We start from the raw sequence: 20674 nt of genomic DNA on the forward strand, positions 1-20674 counted from the left end.
GAGTTGCTATCACAGCACAGAGATGTTTTCTCCAAGGATGACCAAGATTATGGCTACACCACGGCTGTGGTGCACAATATTCCGACAGGTGAATCGCCACCAATAAAGCAGCGACATCGTAGAGTACCACCGCAGATATTCCAAGAGGTCAAAAGGCATGTCCAGGGTCTGGTGTCCCAGGGAGTCCTTAAAGAAAGCAGTAGCCCCTGGGCATCACCCGCAGTTATTGTTATGAAGAAAGATGGCAGTGTGCGTTTCTGCTGCGATTATCGAAAACTAAACGAAGTAACATATAAGGATGCATATCCGCTTCCACGGGTGGATGAGTCCTTGGATGCGTTGGGCAACGCCAAGCTGTTCTCTACACTGGATTTGACTGCTGGGTATTTCCAGGTGGCTGTGAGTGAGAAGGATCAGGAGAAGACAGCCGTCACCACTCCATTTGGGCTGTTTGAGTGGACCAGGATGCCGTTCGGGCTGTGCAACGCTCCGGCCACTTTTCAGCGCCTTATGGGTGTGGTGCTTGGTGACTTGGCCTTTGACGTTCTTCTTGTCTATCTAGATGATGTCATTATCTTCTCCAGAGATTTTGAAAGCCACTGTGAGAGGTTAGAACTTGTCTTTAACCGGCTAAGACAATATGGTCTGAAGTTGAAGCCAAGCAAGTGCTTTCTTCTAAAGCCCGAAGTAAAGTTTTTAGGACACCAGATCTCTGCAGAGGGCATAAAAGTGAATGATGAGAAAGTTAAAGCCCTGGATATGTGGCCAGTTCCTAAAAATGTGAGAGAGGTCAGGCAAGTGCTTGGCTTTATGAGCTATTACCGAAGATTTGTCCCAAGGTTTGCTCAAATTGCCAAACCACTGCATGCACTGGTAAGTGGAGGAAAGACAAGCAAGAACCCAGGAACGTTTACTTGGAGCCAAGAATGTCAGTCTGCATTGGATGAGTTGAAAGGATGTTTGACGTCACCACCAGTTCTGGCATATCCCGACTTCAGTGAACCTTTTATACTCACCACAGATGGAAGTCTTCATGGACTGGGAGCAGTCCTCAGCCAGAAACAGGAAGGGATTGAGCGTGTTGTGGCATATGCAAGCAGAGGGCTAAGAGGTTCTGAAAAGAATGACAAAAACTATAGTGCGTTCAAATTGGAGCTGCTTGCATTAAAGTGGGCGATCACTGAAAAATTTAGAGAATACCTTATGTATTCAAAGTTTACAGTGATTACTGACCATAACCCACTAAGGTACCTCTACTCAGCTAATCTTGGCGCAGTCGAGCAGCGCTGGGTAGCGCAGTTGGCCGAGTACGACTTTGAAGTATGCTACAAACCTGGCCGACACAACACGAATGCCGATGCCCTGTCAAGGATTCCCTCCAAGGAGGAACCAGAGAAGGATGATGATGGGAAGGATTTTATTCGGCTTGGAGCTGATGAAGTGAGAGCATGCTTGTGGCCAGGCAAAAGGGTCAACCAAGAGCAACCTGATGGTAAAGCTGCGATGCAGGCATCAATAAGAGGAGAAATAAATGGGTATAGTTGGAGCGAGATAAGAAAGCAACAGAGGAACGATCCTGTGATCGGCCCCATTTATAAAGCAGTATCTGAGAACAAGAGACCAAGTAGAATGGATCACAGAGATATGGAGCCAAAACTGAAGAAGCTTGCCAAAGAATTTGACCGTCTTAAGCTGCGTCAGGGAGTGCTGTTCAGACGCATCTTGGACCCGAGGGATGGAGAGGAGATCTGGCAGATGGTTGTTCCTGAGCCTTTACAGCGTGAAGTGTATGAGGGACAACATGAACACGGAGGTCATTTTGGAGAGAGAAGTACAGTAATTCGGATGAGCAGAAGTTATTACTGGCCTACAATGTCTGCAGATGTTCCATGCTGGATCAAGCAGTGCAAGAGATGTACACTAGCCAAAGATGTTTTTCCCAGACTTCGAGCTCCTATGACCTGCAGTAATGTTTCAGCTCCATTAGAGGTCCTAGCCATGGATTATACGCAGCTTGAGCAGTCTTCTGGAGGGTATGAAAACGTGCTCATTCTTACCGATATGTTCACCAGATTCACAGTTGCTGTTCCTACAAAGAATCAGACTGCAAACACAACAGCAAAAGCGCTGCTTAAGCACTGGTTTGTTTATTACGGCTGTCCGGCTCGCTTGCACTCGGACCAGGGCAGGTGTTTTGAGGCCAACGTGATCAAGGAGCTTTGCAAAGTCTATGGTATAGGAAAAAGCCGTACCACCCCATACCATCCACAGGGGAACTCTCAATGTGAGAGATTCAACCGTACCATGCATGATTTGTTAAGAACCTTGCCACCAGAGAAAAAGAGAGATTGGAAGACTCACCTTCCAGAGCTGGTAATGGCTTACAACAGCAATGTGCATTCATCCACTGGTTATTCCCCGTTCTATCTAATGTTCGGAAGAGATGCACGTTTACCAATGGATGTCCTTGGGGAAAAGGACTTAGAAGAGGATGAGGTTGATAACCTGGATGATTGGGTGAAAGGTCATCATGCAAGGTTGAAGACTGCAGTGGAGATTGCAAACGCAGCATCTCAAGAGGCCTCCAGAAAGAGAAAGAGAATTTATGACCGCAAGTCATTTGGAGCTCTTGTGAGGCCTGGAGATCGAGTGCTTCTGCGTAATCACAAACACAGGGGCAGAAATAAAATTCAGGATAAATGGGAAGACACACCATACATAGTGTTAAAGCAAAACCATGCAGACATACCTGTGTTTACGATCAAACCAGAGCAGGGGGGTCTTACAAAGGTTGTACATAGAGATCAGCTTCGGCACTGTTCATTCCCGTCATCCACAACATCGCGTGCACACCGGCACGGTATCAGAGACAAGCCTGAGTCAAACACAGACATGTCAGACATTGTCTGCTTTCCAGAAACTGCACAACACTCCACTTACCATGCACACACAAGGGTGGATCAAGGGGAGTCACAGGAAGTAGGACAGGGTGACAGTGATGAGAATCAGAATGTGATAGCTGAATCAGAGTTGACGGTACAAGATGACTCAGATGATGTTAATGTCTCAGAAGCTGTAAGAGAAAGTATTCCTGAGCTTAGACGCTCTCAGAGGCAAAACAAGGGTATCTTACCTGTGAAGTATAGAAGTGACTATATTGTAAAATAAGAGTTCAGAGTCTTCTGTAACTTTGGGAAGTATATGAAGTTATATGTTATGTTTTTCTAACATGTTGTTTTGTGTTTCAGAGATGAATCTGCCAGAGATGTCAATGGAGTGGCAGGGTTTAGCAGGGGGGAATGTAACGGGTATATTATTTTGAAAGGAGATTATATATATTTTTAGGGGACTTTTATTTTGGCGAGCGGTCTACTTTTTGCGCGTGCTGTGAATGCAGCGGAGAGAGACGAAGAAGAGCGCGTGTTATGAGGGTGTGACGGACACAGAAGAGAGTGCAGTGTCGCGATTGTGAAGCTTGTTCGATAAAGTTGTTTCAATTAAAGATTATCGAGGCTTAAGTAGAGTAAAGAACGACAGCACCAAGTAAAAGTGTGAACAGTGACCCACGTTTGATTCTGCAGAAGACAGTTTTGTTCCAGTGGTATGTGTTGGCTGTGAGAATGACGCAGTGACATATTGTGAAGACCACGGAAGCTGTGAGTACGTTTAAAGTGCAAACCCCGTTTGATTTTTGCCATCCAGAGACTTGTTACAGTTTTTTGCACTTCTCGTGTTTTGATCGAAAAGTGTCGTCGAGTTAATAGCTCAGTGGGACTGTTCACGTGTAATTGAGTTTCCCGCACGAGTCAGAGCACGTGAGATCAAGGGCGCTGTAGTAGCTAGTACGCAGTATGCACTTGATGAAAATACATAACTTTTCGCTGATTCCAGAGTGAAGATTTTTGTTACCCTGCCATTCAAGTGACATCTCAGTTGGATTCATCTGCAAGTTAATTTTCTTTTTGAGACAGTTTATCTGTGAAACGGTTGAGACAAAGTTGAGTGTATGTTTGAACTTGCACACTTCAATACGGGATCTTCAGTTTATTGCAACGCACCCCACGTCCAGACAACGCACTCTAATTCATCGTTCTACGAACTGGTATTTTCCTTTATTTTTCAGTGACTGAACTGATAAACGGTGAACTGTGAGTACACATTTAAAAGTGCTTATTCAGAGGTGAAATTTGATGGTGTTTGTTTGTTGTTTTCAAATGTGATTGTTTGAAGGTGATCTTTTGAAAAAGGTAGTAATTTGTGGGTATACAAATTGACACATTGAAAATTATCTCATTTTGAAGTTGCATAAGGTATTTGTTTACCACAAGTGAAAAGAGTTTTTTTCAATTTCAGTATTGAAAGTGTTGGTGTGAATTCAAAAGACAACACAAAGACTGTAAATTATTTTATTTCATTCTTTATTTAGACAGAAGACATAACCAATCATAAGGAAAAGAAATCTAAAAGAATAAATTGTTTTAATTGTTTTTGCACTTATTTACAGTGTATCTTTTCATTGAGAGCTGCTAGGGAGTGGGGAAGTCTCACTTACTTTATTAGATCTGGGGAGGGAGGAGCATAACACACTGTGATCTAACATATGCAATTTCTCTTCAGGAAGCCACCGTGTGACATTATCGTACCTGAAGCCTACCCTTGTCAATCTTTAGATTTCTCACACAATAAAGTAAGAAACCACATACACACATTAGCGTGTAACGAGGCTAAAACGTTTGGGGAGCGAGGACCAAGATCCTTTCGTTGTCCAAACTTCCAGAGCAGCCATAATCCATTTCCCCACACAACGGGTAAAATACCCCGTTACACTAGCTAACAGTTTCTAATACTTTGCATGAGATTATCCAACCCAATTTTCTCCCACTGTGTATCTATAGGACGGGTTCATGTTTTCAATTGCCATGCTTTTTACGCAAAATTTAACCATTGACTTTAAAGGATTAGTTCACCTCCAAAAAATGTTTTGCTGATAATTCACTCACCCCGATGTCATCCAAGATATCCATGTCTTTCTTTCTTCAGTCAAAAAGAAATTAAGGATTTTGAGGAAAACATTCCAGGATTTTTCTACACAGAATGGAATTCAATGGCAACCAAGTATTCCAATGTTCAAAGAAGGTTCAAATGTCCGTCTCAATGCAGCTTCAAAGTCTTGACACGATCCCAGTCGAGAAATAAGGGTCTTATCTAGCGAAACGATCGGTCATTTTCTACAAAAATTAAATGTGTATATACTTTTTAACCACAAATGCCCGTCTTGTACCATCTCTGCAATGTGCCACGTATTACGTCATTACGTTGGAAAGGTAAAAAAAAAAAGAAAAGTCAAAATATGTTTAAGTTAGGTTTAAAATGTTATGGATAGGTTTAGGGAAAGGTTTTGGGGTTATATTTACAAAAATAATTATCGGTCTGGATCTGGGCATTTCCCCTGATGAGGCAAGAGAGGCGGTGCCACCTCAAACAACTGGATGAGAAAAAATCCATATTATAAAAATAAATCAAAGCAAATATTACCAAACGTGACATTAAAAAGTGTATACATCACTAGTTTTTCTAAAGTAACACTGTCCAACAGTGACACCAGCAAGAAAAGTTACAGAGGGAGTCCAATGTGTTCATTGAGAAATATATCGGGTGTTTCAGCCTCGCACCTGTTGACTTTATATTGTAACGCATTTGAATCTCGCGTTTGCAGAGGTAGTGTGCAGATTACAAGACCATATGAATACATATTTAAACAGTATTGTCTAGTGATTATGGCTGCATTTAATTCTAAGAAATTAAAATGATGGAATAGACTATTATCTTACTTTAAGAAGTTAGAGGTTACGTTAGTACAGAGTTCATTTAATAACAGTAGTTTTTGTGAACGTGCTTTTCCATCATTAGACCAAACACCGTTGCTGAATTATGCCGTATTGTATCGATCAAGGTTTTTTAATTTCTGGAAAACACTGGTCTGGATATCACAGCAAGGTAGCTACTCAATCCTGCTGGTGGAATATGGCGAGACGGAAGGTCCAAAAATAAGACTAATAACTTGTCGTTAAGTTAATTTGCTTCTGTACTACCAATGTGTGAAAAATCCTAAATTAACTTGTCAGATCTTATCTTAAGACTTAAGATATAAAGTTTCTGTAATATGCCCCCTGGACTAGAGTTATAGTTAGTGATTCATAGTTTGGCGAGGCTGACCTCTGTTGATAGTGACCAAACTTTATTCTTTATTCTTTCTAGAGACAAACCAAGCCATTGGGTTACATTTTTTAAATTCATTTTTTAAATTTTTTTATGTGGGTTCATCCACATTTGAACCAAATTTGGGTTAAAACAACCTTGCATTTTTTAGAGTGTATAAGTTTCCCCCAAACCTTTAATTTAATACCCCCAAAATAGACTTTATTTAGACGAATATTTTCATCAAAACATGAGCCGACAGGAATGAAGAAAGTGAACAGCCTGATATACAAAATGGCAAGCAAGTGCTGCTTTGTTTACGGTTTGTATATCTGCAGTCCGGTTTTCGGTTTCCATTTTTGAAAGATAGACTATTGATACCTGCTGATATAGACTGTTATTTCCTTGCACGCAGGCGCAGAACACACGTGCTAGTTGGCAGTAGCCTTTAGTCCTTTTGGTGTGTTCAACAGCAGCTTTTTTGCCAGCTTTTGTTTGCTTTCGTTGCCGCTGGTTCAGCAAAACTAAAGTTTAGCAAGCAAAAGCATAATAAGAATACTAACAGCATAATAATTCCACTTGCTATAAAAAAAAAAAAAAAATGAAATTGAACTGGATATTGTTTCAGATGCATGTAAAAGTTGATTCCTGCCTAAAGAGTATGCCATATGAAAGCATGAACTCGTGTTATAGATACGCTGTACCACAGGAATACACAACAATAGACACTTTTCCACCATCGGCCAAACTGTTCTCTGTGCTTAATTGCTCCAATCCGTGCCAATCTGGCCCAGCCGGTATGGATATGGTTTCATTTTCCATGTGGGACTGATACCAGCACTCTTTGCAATGTAATTCAAATGTGTCAGTCATTGCCTTTATAACACATGAGTTTTACAGACATATGAGATGCAAATATAGTGTCTGCGTTATGGAGGATGATAGAATATTTATGTTAGTAACTTGTGTTTACTACGCTCAAATAGCGCACTTGAACAGCTACAGAGAGCCAGACAACAGACAAGTGACCAATCCTGAGTGGCGATGTCACAACATGCATGGTTAGCCAACGGTGCTGAGAATTCAGGTCCGAGAATGATTTGTAATCGTGCCAAACCAAGCTCGAGTGGAAATATAACATTAACCATTCCTTACCACTCTTAGATCCGTTTGGCCTGACAGTGGAAAAGCGGCTAATGTTTCCCAACCCTGTTCCCAGAGGAATGCCAGAACTGCACATTTAGCATGTTTGCCTATTCAGACACACCTGATTCAAGTCAGCTTATTAGTAGATACTCCAAGACCCGAAATGAATGGATCATTTAAGAAAGGAATCCAACGTGTACTGTTCTTATGTCTCCAGAAACTGGGTTGTGAAACACTGCAATAGTGTAAAGCTTATAATAATTCTGATCTGATATTATTTTCAGATAGATTAATTTAAAGATGTCCGACACAACAAATCTTTATATAATTGGTGGAGGCAGAGGTGGTCCATTCTCATTTACTGGTGAGGACAACGGTGCCAGTTTAGAGAAGATTGGAGTCTGGGTGGGAGGATCGCAGGTGAAGGCTGTCAAGGTCTGGCTTTCAGATGGGAGAGTTGATCAATTTGGTAGACTAGACGGACCGTATGAAGAGTTCAAGTTCCAGCCTGGTGAGTGTTTCACCTCACTGTCCCTGTGGGGGAACGGAGCAGGAACACGTCTTGGAGCCATCAAATTTGAGACCAGTTTGGGGAACACATTTTTTGCAAAGATGACAAGCTGGGGTTTAAAAACAGAATATCCCATTGATGTCGGGTCTGGATATTGTTTGGGAGTTGTAGGAAGAGATGGTCACGACATTGACTGCATTGGATTCATGTTTCTCAAAGCAGTTGAATCAGCAGTTCTCACCGATGTCCACTATCCCACTCTCCACCAACTGATACCACAGGTGACAATAGAAGAAATCAAATCCGTCACTTTCAGGAACAGCTCATCCACCACACAAAAACAAAAAATTGAAAGCTCAAAGAAAGTGATCAAAACATCTTCATGGTCAATGAGTAAGACCACTACAGCAACATTTAATATGGAAGTGAAGGCTGGGATTCCATCGATTATAGAAGTTTCTGCAGGATTCAGTATCAGCGTTGCAACAGAAAGCACTTATCGTCAGGAGCACACAGATGAGAGAACCGAAACTCTGTGTACCGATATAGAAGTCCCACCAGGGAAGATGGTGGATGTTGACGTCACTATTGGCAGAGCCACTTTTGACATGCCTTACACTGGCACAGTGAAGATGACCTGCAAGAACGGCAGTGTGTATTCGTATAGAACCAAGGGCACATACAAAGGCATCACTTACACTGATATCAAAGTGGATACCAAGGACTCTGATCTGTGATGTCAAGACAGATGTAATGCAAAAGTTCTTTGATTACTTCTAATTCTGTCAATCATGTATTTTTGGGGTGGTGTTTGAAAAAAAAATAAAAAAAAAATAAATAAATAAATATATATATATATATATATATATATCTGTGTATATATAATATTTGTTGTCTTCAAGTAACATTAATACACCAATAATACCAACACACAAATATTCATACATGGTGTAATCACTTTGAAATAATCTCTAGAACCTGATCGTGTAATAATTTTTAAAATTACATTTAATAATAAAAAAATAAAAATACAATTTATTAAATAAACCCTGTCTGCAAGCATTGTTCTCTTTTCTCTCACTTGTCTCCATTGGGCGGACATTTGGGCACATGAGCAAAACCGATCCTTATACACCAGACCTGAAAAGTGACAAAATGTGGTTAAATCATATAGTTGTAACTTGTAACTTTAATGTGCTATTTCTGTTTGATTTGACCCCTTAAAGTAACTTAGTGATATAAAACCACATTTTTGAAAACAAGCCATTCTGGTTCTCCAGTTGTTGTTTACAGTCCTGTATGCATACTTCATAATAATTGAATATAGTAATATGAAAAAGAAAATTAAAGCAGTTACACTGATATGGTTTGTGACCTTCTGATCACTGAATTTCAGTTCTTCTATATTTAACTGTAATTTTTTGGGTGTTCAGGGGAACTATACATTCAACATTTTTTTAAGATACAAATGGTGTGTTCACACTGGGCCATTTTATAGCCTGTAGATCATTTACATGTGTGGAACCAAATTATGCGTACTAAATAATTAAACTTTAGAGCTGTGTAACTATGCTACTGTAACCCAGAGTGATTACAAATAAAAATTAAGAAAGGAAAAAATAAATAAATAGTAAGCCAGAGTGGTTACTAATAGAAATAACCAAAAGTAAATTCAATTAAAAGAAAAGTAAATTAATAACTGAGTTCAGAATTTTAAAGTTTTTCCATTAATGATCAAAAAGTGTTTTCTTTTTGTTCTTATTTTTCTCATGTTGTGAATATGAAAAATGTATGCTGTATTTTGAATGTTATGTTGCCTTTAAGAGAATGTGATGTGTAGTTCGACCTATCAGGAGAGAGTAACGCGAATGAGGGAATGACGTCAGAGCACGCGGAGAGTTGAGATGTAAGCACAGAAAAATCGGCAGAGATAATTCTGAGAGAAATTAACAGTGATTTTGAGGTAAAACTAGACAAACGTTTAGAAATATATTTCTTTTATTTGAACTGAACTATACGAGTGATTTTGAGTTAGTTTTGAGTGTTTTTATCGTGGACACGGCGATGACACGGACTGAGCTCATCACTGTGTGGAACAAGATGGCGAGCCTCCCAGCGAATCCTAATTAAAACGAAACCATCGAACAACTTCATCGGATCCTCTGCTTAGTTTTCCCCGGACGGAGGAAAAGGACTGTGCAGGATGACAGAGTGAACTGACGTCGAAATCTTTTCTCTTCTCTTCTTAATCGACAGTATTCTATTTTCCCCTTTCTCCACGACGGTAGGCCTGAACTGTACCTCGGTAAAGTTGGTTTCATATTCGCACATTCGAAGCTATGCTCTCAATAACTTCCTTACGGCGTGAGCAAAATATTTCATATGAGATTATTATTATTACCTCCATGTATAACTATCTTCTTCAACTCTGTTTTCTTTTAGTGTCGATGTCTTTCAAGTCCGGAAAAAAACATTGCTCTCAATGGGTGGCGGTGACGTCAGCGATCTCCAAGGGACAGTCTTCAAATTACATTGTTTTATCAAATTCATGATATGTTTCAACATTCAAAATTGAATATCTGTATTACACACGGCACAGAAACGTTACTAAAGACGTTGAGACGAAAAAAAACGCATAGGCTACATGTCCTTCATAGATGAGACGAGTAAAATAACTGAAAACTGAGTGTATTGAGTTGAGACAGATAGATATAACCTTTTAAACTCTACTTGTGTGATATATATATATATATATATATATATATATATCAGAGAGAGGATAGGGACAGAGAGATGGGGGAGAGAGGGGAGAGAGAAAAAGAGGGAGAGGGGAGAGAGAAAAAGAGGGAGGGGGAAGGAAAATGGGAGAGAGAGAGTTTTTGTTACATAGTGTAGGCTGAGCAAATATGGGCCGAAATATTTAGTGCCCTAGTACTTCTAAAAGCCTTTTAAATGTATGTGAATTAAACGTGGCACAATGGCCTTCATCATCATGCTAATATGCGAGGATTTCATATATGCTGATTGACAACTGTTGGGACACTCCAGGAACAGTATGGCTCTGTGGGAGACCGAGTCGTTTGCACCATTGTACAGACTCATGTTAGTACCATTTGCTTCACATATGGGCTACATCCGACTACATTCTGTTTATTCACTATTGTGTTCAAATATATAGGCTAAATATGCCATGTGTGGTCTCATCTGACAGCTTATAAACTGAAATGAAGAACTTAATAGAGATATTAAAGTATCATCAAGGTACAATTGCGCATTGAGGAGAATACTGTATGTTATGTTCTTCTCCCCCTCTGGATCTCCAGCCATTTGCATCATCGTTGGGTTTCCTGTCGGTCGGGTTTGGTGCTGATATTCCACTCATGTTTAACAATGCTTTGCTCAGGGTATAAGAAGGAACAGTAACTGTTGAACTTGGAGAAAGGATTTAAACCCCCCACTCCCGCACACCTGTGCGTAACTGAGAAAGGCTTGTTGGGCGTCGTCGGCACAACAGTGCATAATTTGTTACAACAAAGTTTCGCAACTCTATCTCACATGCAGGCCTATGTATAATATTTAAATAAATTAATAAATTACTTTGCCTGCTTTAAAGGCTTTGAGAATATGTCCTTGTTTAATCACGATTATTTTGAAAACTAAAGTGATAACTTTCGTTTCCAGCCTTACACACACACACACACACACACATTGACACATATATGTATATATTGATACACACACATACATATATATATATATATATATATATATATATATATATATATATGCATGCAACATTTGTTATTTTACATGCTTAAACATCTCCCCCACACAACAGCTTTACTATTTATGAAACATATCTTGCCGTTTTTGTTTGAACATACTGTTCCATAAGGCTTTCTAAAAATAAAGGAAAGAAAAAAACCTTACCTCAACCTGCTGCATCTGAACTACTCTACCACCCACTTCTGTCTCTTCTTTTTAATATCTTCCCGACCTTCTTCTTCAGCAAGACTGAAGCTTTAAATTTGTCATATCAAATTAACTGGAGAACTGCATGATCGGATGAGGGCCATGCATTTTGGGGGCAGGTGCTCAAGTGAAAAAATAAGCCCTCTCATAATTATTTCTCGAAAAATAAAATTACATAGGCCTAATATTAAACACATTTTACTAGGCTACTTAAGCTATGACATAGGCTAATTAATTCAGTGTCGTCCAATCCATTTACATTAGAATTAAAATAGCTAAAACAGTGTTATATTTTTTTTCAAAATATACAATTTTAAATAAAGAAATATTTTGGAGAATGAAATGATAAGATTATAGACGAGACTAAATACACCCGTCTGGCGGCAAGTCTTAATACCCAGCAAGCAATAGCCGTCTTTTCAACGTCTGGGTTAAATATAGACGCGACATAGTCCGGCTATGTGTAACCCACTTTTAGCCCAAATAACATTTAATCTGGATAAATGTATTTTTTTCCAAAATAACTTGTGAGATGTATGATATTCCATCATGTAAGCAAAGTCTACCGTGATTACAAGTTGTTTGGTTTACTTTATTTTACATGTTATATGTGTAGGCTGTGCGTAGCCACGATTTAGCTCGTATTCAGACCCGGCTATGCGTAACCCAATTTTAGCCCAAATAACATTTAATCTGGATAAATGTATTTTTTTTCCAAAATAACTTGTGAGATGTATGATATTCCATCATGTAAGCAAAGTCTACCGTGATTACAAGTTGTTTGGCTTCCTTTATTTTAGGCTACATGTTATAGGCTGTGCGGAGCCACGATTTAGCTCGTATTCAGAGCTATGCGTAACCCACTTTTAGCCCAAATAACATGTAATCTGGATAAATGTATTTTTTTCCAAAATAACTTATGAGATGTATGATATTCCATCATGTAAGCAAAGTCTACTGTGATTACAAGTTGTTTGGTTTACTTTATTTTACATGTTATATGTGTAGGCTGTGCGTAGCCACGATTTAGCTCGTATTCAGACCCGGCTATTGTAGCCCACTTTTAGTCAAAACGGATTAATTGTTGTTTTTTGCCAGGCAGTGCATGAAATGGTTGATATTCCATCATGTTCGCATTGGTATGATATCTACAAGATTCAATATGTAATTTCAAGACATGGTCGATCTGTAGTCACGATTTAGCTCCGAATTGGACGGGCTATATGCGGTCTGCTTTAGCCCACCTGGCGAAATCAAGGCAATCTGGTCTACGTACGGCTTGGCTATAGCCCAGATTCAGACCAGCGATATAGTATAAGAATATTAGTCTTTGAAATGTTTTCGCTCACACAGCTTAATATGTTTTCTGTCACACATAAACATAACATTCATACACAATCTACGATAAAAAATCAAATCAAATGCAATTGCATTTCCCAACCGCTAGATGGCACAATCGAAACACTACTGAGACATGTCTACTGGGACTACTGGCATTGCGCGACTAGATCACTTTAGCCAAATTTCGCGATAAACATTTCCGCCATTTTATTTGACACGAGGCAGCTGTCGGAGAGCAACGGGCGAGCAACAGTCTGAGTGAAAACCTTCACATTTCTACTTCGATCTTGTAAGTATGCGTGTTATTTTTGATATGTTCATTGTTTAAATTAGTTAGTTGTTATAATGTGTAGAAACCGTGACATTTTAACATTAACATTGCAGAGTAGTATTTTTCTCCAAAAATTTAAAGTTACCTGCACGTGTTATTGCAAATGTATCTAAATTCAATGAATGTGGTAAGCATGAAACTATTCATTACTATTTTTTATTATTATAAAGATACCAGTATATTGTTTTTAAATTAGAGTAATAAATAATAGATTTTGATTTAAAGCAAATTTTGTAAGTACTTTACATAAAATTTAACAGCAGCATAGTGCAACATGAAAAGAAATTATAAAAAAATAAATAAATTCCTTTCCAATTAATAAAAGGTAGTGGCAAACATAAAGTCTTTACACTTGTTTTTAAATAATTACAATATGCAGCATACATTCAGTTTTCAGTGAATTTGTTTCCGATATAAAACTGAATGCTGCTTCTCCATGTTTTGTTTTGACTTTGGAGATATAAAAGTAGCTGGCTACTGTCCCAGATGACCTGAGAGGTCTGCTCTTCATAGTGCATCAGAAGATTATAAATTTACTTTGGCCTTAAAATGTTAATTTAATAATCAACTGTAGTTTTTTTATATGAATTTTTTGACAGACAGATAGCCAGTGTAAAAACCTCAGAACTGGAGTGATGTAATCCACTTTATTTGATTTAAAGACACTGTTTATTGCAAATTATCCAGCAATCAGTCAACAAAGTACAACAATTGAATATACAGAACACTTGTCAATGACTACCATTAAATGTCTTGTTACCAACATTAATATCCTAATGATTTTTGGCATAAAAGAAAAATCTATAATTTTGACCCATACAATGTTTTGTTGGCTATTGCCACAAATATACCCGTGCAACATAAGACTGGTTTTGTGATCCAGGATCACATATATGAATCGAAAAAGTTCAGAATGCAAAAGCCTCTAAGTGCCATCTGAAATTTTCTTCTCGAATGTTCATTTTTATCAAGCTCATATATGTAAGTTCAGTAATTTCACTTAAATGACAATTAATAGGTAATTTTCATTGCCATTTAAGTGAAATTACTGAACTTGCATATATGAGCTTGATAAAAATGAACATTCGAGAAGAAAATTTCAGATGTATATGTATATGTATGTATGTGTGTGTATATAGCCTATATATGTATGTATGTATATATATATATATATATATATATATATATGCATGCATGCCTTGTACAGAATTGTTCAATACGCGTATCGTTACACCCCGTATTGCATCACCATTACGCGAGCAAAAATGTTCAATTATTGATATTAATTAATTTATAATATTGATATAAATTATTGTCTATATTGATATAAATTATATAGTCTCAATCTATATTCTGTTAACTCTATATTGGCCAGCTCTAGTGTGCATCCTAGCAAAAGTGATTGACTGTAATTAGTTAAATGACTGTAACAATGCTTTTCTTGAGCAATAATTATTTCCTTTTTCTCATTTGGCAGACGCAGTGATGACCAGCTGTCCATCAGCTACGGAATGTGAAATAAAAAATGCAATTTCTAATCATTTCAAACAAGCACCAGGGAGGGAGGGCAGGGGGTGGGGGTTATGGATCAAAAGTAAACAGTTAATTCTTAAAAATTTGAATATCTTAATTTGTTTTACATATTTTTCCAATGTTTTATTTGTTTATTTTTATGTTTGAATGTTGTCTAAGTTGTTGTTGTCTATATAATTGTTCAAAATAAATCCCTTTATATTCAATTAGTTTGGATGGATTTTCATTTATGAGAACCTGTTATATTTGAGTGAAAAGAATCCTTATGCCTCATATTGTTGTCTATTACATGTATATGTAGTGTAATTGATGACTAGTCTATTCTTGGGCTATGGTTAGACGTCTATTAGATTTTCACTGACAGCCCAAAATCAGCCTTGTTTTAGCCTAGACCCATATTGTCTGTCTATTAGACGTATATATGTAGTCGTTTAATAGCGGTCTAATTGATGACTAGTCTATTCTTGGGCTATGGTTAGACGTCTATTGGACGTATATATGTAGTCATTCAATAGCTGTCTGATTGTCTATTCTTGGGCTATGGTTAGACGTCTATTAGACGTATATATGTAGTCATTCAATAGCTGTCTATTCTTGGGCTATGTTTAGACGTCTATTAGATTTTCACTGACAGCCCAAAATTAGCCTCGATTTAGCCTAGACGTCTGGGCTGTGTTTAGACGGCTATTAGACGTCTATTAGACGCGAAATTGCTTGCTGGGTAGGCTATATTTATGAATTAACTGATCGGTTTACTACACCGTCACTGTCCACATTGCTGAACGTGCAAGGGTAGCTTATCACTGAGCACCAATCTATTAAAATAACTGTTAAAGTGGTTGGAAAGTTTTTTTTTAGAATCCATTTATGGTTTAGGTTTTAAATAGATTACTGAAAAACGAATTAAAAAATGTTATTGCTACATTTCTAAACGGGCCCCAAACTGACTATCATTAGGCTTATTAAACACAGTATTTTATAAATTATATTATATTAATTATAAACACTGGTCTGCTTTCACTGTCGCTGTCCCGGTGCGTGGTGCTGAATACTCGAGGTCCCACTGGCCGCCAATATACATACTGCTGAACCATATAGCTCAACAGAATTAAATGTGAACCATCATACACTACAGCTTAAATATGTTTAAAAGATTTATATTACATGAGATAACACGGCGTTCAACGTAATCACTGCGGATCAGTGGTTAAAACTGTCGACTAACAACAAGAAGGACACCGGTTCGAGATCAGGCTTAGCTTAGACGTGCATCTTCATATGTTGAGATATATGCTTTCCTTCCTTGGCTTGCAAAAGACATGCAGTGATAAACTGCAGCAGCTAAACAAGCCTCGGAACATGTCTGAATACTGATGCATTCCTAATCTATATATATTCTCACGGTATGTTGTATATTTTCATATGTAATCGCAAAAAATGCAGTGTGCATTTTTGTTTGATTATTTAAAAATAATCGGTGAAATCATCAATATCTTAGAAGACGAGGAGTTTAATATAAGTGCCTAAAATACCAACAATTTGGTCCATTTTAAATAGATGTAAGAGTAATCTCCTAAACCATTTCTATAATCTGCACATGGGATGAAATCGTTTGACATTTTTGAAACATTAACTAATCTGGCACGACCTGTTCTTGATTATTTCCCCAATGTTCTTGTGAATTGTAAGACAGGTGTTTTAGTTTACAAACCTTATAAAAGAGTGTCCAGACAGAAGAAACATTCGCATGTCATCATGGGAAGATTTAAAAAAGGACACAGACAGAAAAGGAAAGATGTCTGGGCACAGGCAGGGGGAAAAGAACTTATTGTGCAAGAGCTACTAAAAGCTGAAATCCTAAAAAGTTCTCAAAAGTATGCATCACCAATTTGGTCGCAATTATGCATTGCTTTATTTGGAGAGGATACCCCCCAAAACCGTCACTGGCTATGGCTTATTTGGACATACAACAGAAAAGGTGTGAGGGACCAATTACATCGGGCCATGGCTTCCAGTACACTTTCAACCACATCTGAACCAAAGCTACTGGAGTCGGGTGATCAAATGGAAAATGAAGGTAGGCTAAGTTTTGTCCACACTATGATAATTTATTAAAATAACTAGGCTAAATAAACTTAAAAAATGTCACTCATAGACGTCAGGGTTCATCAATGCAGCATTCACTGGGAATAAATTAAGAATCAAATCTAAACACATTAAAATTAAATAAAATCATTACAACCTAAAAAGTATAGCCTACCCTAATTAAATTTTTCAAAACACCGTCAAACGCATAGCCTACGCCTAAGCCTTTGCGCAAACTTGAGTTTAACGTGAATTGTCTATAATTAATTTGTTAATGACACTGCAAATATATTGTATAAATATCGCAAACTAAGGCATATCTGAAAAGGGGAAGGGCTATACAAATAATGTGAGTTTACTTAAGGTATGGGTAAATTCAGGTTGCTGGGACACATATTTGCCATTGAGATGACTTGGGGAAAAAATATCACAATCAACCAACCTGAATTCACCGTATACCATATTTGTTAGTCAATTTTAGGTTCCCAGAACGTTCCCAGAACCTTCCTAGAGGTTCCCTTAAGGTTAGGGGAACGTTCCAGGAACGTTCTCTTTAAAATAACCTACAGGGAACGTTCCTAGAACGTTCTTGTTTGGTTCCCAAACAAAATAACGTTCCCGCAACGTTCTGTGTTTGCTGGGCTAGCACGGTGTCACAAAACGCAAGTCAGCTATCCAGCTAGCTAACTAACCCGTTTGTTCAGTGATACACAAATTACACACACACAATAGGCTACTGTGTTGTGTGTGTGACGTTTGTGTTGTGCACTAAATACCTCAAAGATAAATAGCCACAAAAACGCAAATCTTCAACAGCATGGCACAGCACCTCAAAAGGAGACATTGCTAGATGTGTGCGAATATCGACTCGTTTCACAGCAGCGTTTGTGGCCGGCATTTGAACCGCGGCTTGTGTAGCTGCATTTACAAACCAGGATCTTACAGCAGGGGCGGTGCCAGATCATTTTTAAGCAGGTGCTGAGGGGATGCTATTGACAGGGCCCTGTGAGCTGCGCAATTTTAATGAATTAATTAATTTTAATTAATTAATTCCCCTTAATGAATCAATGTGTTGATTGATTTATATCAAAGAATCCTGAAATAAATGTAAATAACAGTTTTCAACAATGATAATAATCATATATGTTTCTTGAGAATCAAATCCTCATATTAGCTGGTTTGTAAAGGATCATGTGACACTGAAATCTGGAGTATGCTGGAAAAATCAGCTTTGATCACAAGAATAAATTACACGTTAGTATATATTCACATAGAACACAGCTGATTTAGACTGGAATAACATTTAATACTATAACTGATTTTTGTTGTATTTTTTTTATCAAATAAGCACAGCCATGGTAGGCTGCCATGGTAGGCTGATGAAAAAGCATTTAAAATCAACGACCAAATCGTACAAATTTGTACGAGTGGTTAAAAAGTGGCTAATTTGTACGAATTCTTACGACAACCATTACTCATACAAATTCGTACGATTTGTCTTAACCCACGTAATGGGTAGCCTAGGTTTAGGGGCGGGGTCAGGGGGTAGGTCATTTGAAAATATACGAATTTGGCAACTTGTAAAATATGTACGATTCAGCAAAAATGTTACAAATTTGTACGTGTGTATATATATATACACACACGTACACACGTGTGTGTATGTATATATATATATATATATATATATATTTATTTAAACATGTTATTGTGTGCATATCCCACCTTCTGGCAGGTGCTGGACCAAAAATAAAAAAAAAAAAAATTGAAAAGATTGTAATGTCCGCAACAATGCTACTTTCGTTTCGACCCTACTGGGTGTTCAGGCAAAAAAAAAAAAAACCTTATTGTGTACACGAAGAATACCCAGTAGGGTCGAAACGTTGCCTTTTTAATTAAAATATGGGAGTAAGTAGTGTTGCGGACATTACAATCTTTTCACTGTAGGGGCCTATATAATTCCAATAGAGACAGGCATATTTTCATTTTTAAAGGCCAGTTATTCCATGGATCCAGGAGAGTCTGCATCCTGATAAAGTTCCCTTGGCCTTTGGAATAAAATCGCCCCACATTATCACAAACCCTTACCTAGAGATGCACATGGTTTTATTTCAGTTAGCTTAGCTGGTTTGATTTGCATTGAGAGATGATCTTATGGAAAGTAGCCCATGCCAATCTCTAGGTATGGTGAAGGGTTTGTGATAATGTGGGGTGATTTTAATTCCAAAGGCCAAGGGAACTTTATCAGGATGCAGACTATCCTGGATCCATGAAATAACTGGCCTTTAAAATAAACATATGCCAGTCTCTATGGGAATTTAACATAGGTGTGTCTAAACTTATGCACCCTGTATTTTAAGGAAGAACATTTTTTTATTTAAAATAAATTTATTCACAAAGAAAATGGGTGTCCTTTATAGGTTCGAATTTCTTTTTTTAAATTAAGGCATTAAGATCAATTTCCAAAATATTATTTTTAATTCCTCTTTTTATTCAACTTTAGCAAGGGTGCCTAAACGTATGCATAGCACTGTATATACTGTTTTGAGTCGGTTTCAGCCAACGCAGATCTTGAGACGGCGCCATGTTTACGGATTTTATTTTTAGAATAACAAAAACAAACATAGGACAGGGAAAGCTCTGGCTTTGTGTCGATGTGGCCTTATAGTTTCATAAATTTTCATTTAGTTTAAATTATTTTTTATTTTTTATTTATGTTGATTATATGAAAAATGAAAAGCTTGAGTAAGATGCACAATTGGGAGACAAATGGAGTGGGCAGAGATGATTTTAACCATTTCATTTTTTTTTTATTAAGCTTTTCTTTAAAGTGAATTTTGTTTTGTATTAATTGTATCTTAATTTTATTCGTCGTTTCATCAACCAATTTCATCAACCTAGTAAATAGCAGGCAATATCAGGACTTCAGGAGCTCCGTGTTGTGCGTGAACTGGAGCTCGCCTCATAAATGAACCCAAACTCATAAGCTTTGCCTCAAGTAATAGACAAATATACATTTTCATTTTCAATTGTTTTGTTTAAAGATATTTCAAGCTCTCTATAGATATTTTTCACATGTCTGTGAAGCATAAGCTGAGTTTCGGTTAATGATGAGATGGGCTCCATTCACCTGCAATGCAAGAGACCACGCCAGTGCCTCCATATCATGATAATATTGTCTGCTATATTTGTTAAATCCAGGTAATTGGTTAATGAAAAATGTATTAAAATTGATATACAATTTATACAAAACGAAATTCACTTTAAAGACTTTCTACAAAATTAAACTGAAGTGGTAAAAAATAAATCCCGTCTGACCCTTCGTCTCCTTGATTATATTGCTCATCTTACTCATGCTGTTGTTCACTTTCATAATCCACATAGATGGGAAAAAAAAATAACATTATAATATTTTAACAAATATGAAAATGTGTTTGTTTATGGCTACAACATCTATAGTAGCATAGTAGCATGCATACTCTATTTATTTGTACAAATTTTGTCATAAATTAAGCATGCCGTGATTATTGAAGTTGCTTTCCCACAGGTAATGCTCT

At 37.6% G+C, this 20674-nt stretch overlaps 1 protein-coding gene across 1 annotated transcript; it reads left to right on the forward strand.

Annotated features, from left to right (window-relative positions):
• Positions 1–7644: 7644 nt before the first annotated feature.
• On the forward strand, positions 7645–8889 carry LOC311287554 (aerolysin-like protein; the record flags this gene model as incomplete). The annotated part of the gene is made up of 1 exon (XM_084404449.1): positions 7645–8889. One exon carries the CDS (start codon positions 7645–7647, stop codon positions 8590–8592), a length of 948 nt encoding a protein of 315 aa, XP_084260575.1. The 3' UTR covers positions 8593–8889.
• Positions 8890–20674: the final 11785 nt, after the last annotated feature.

The sequence above is a fragment of the Rutilus rutilus genome, assembly GCF_951802725.1.
Source record: "Rutilus rutilus genome assembly, chromosome: 3".
NCBI classification, from domain to species: Eukaryota; Metazoa; Chordata; class Actinopteri; order Cypriniformes; family Leuciscidae; genus Rutilus; species Rutilus rutilus.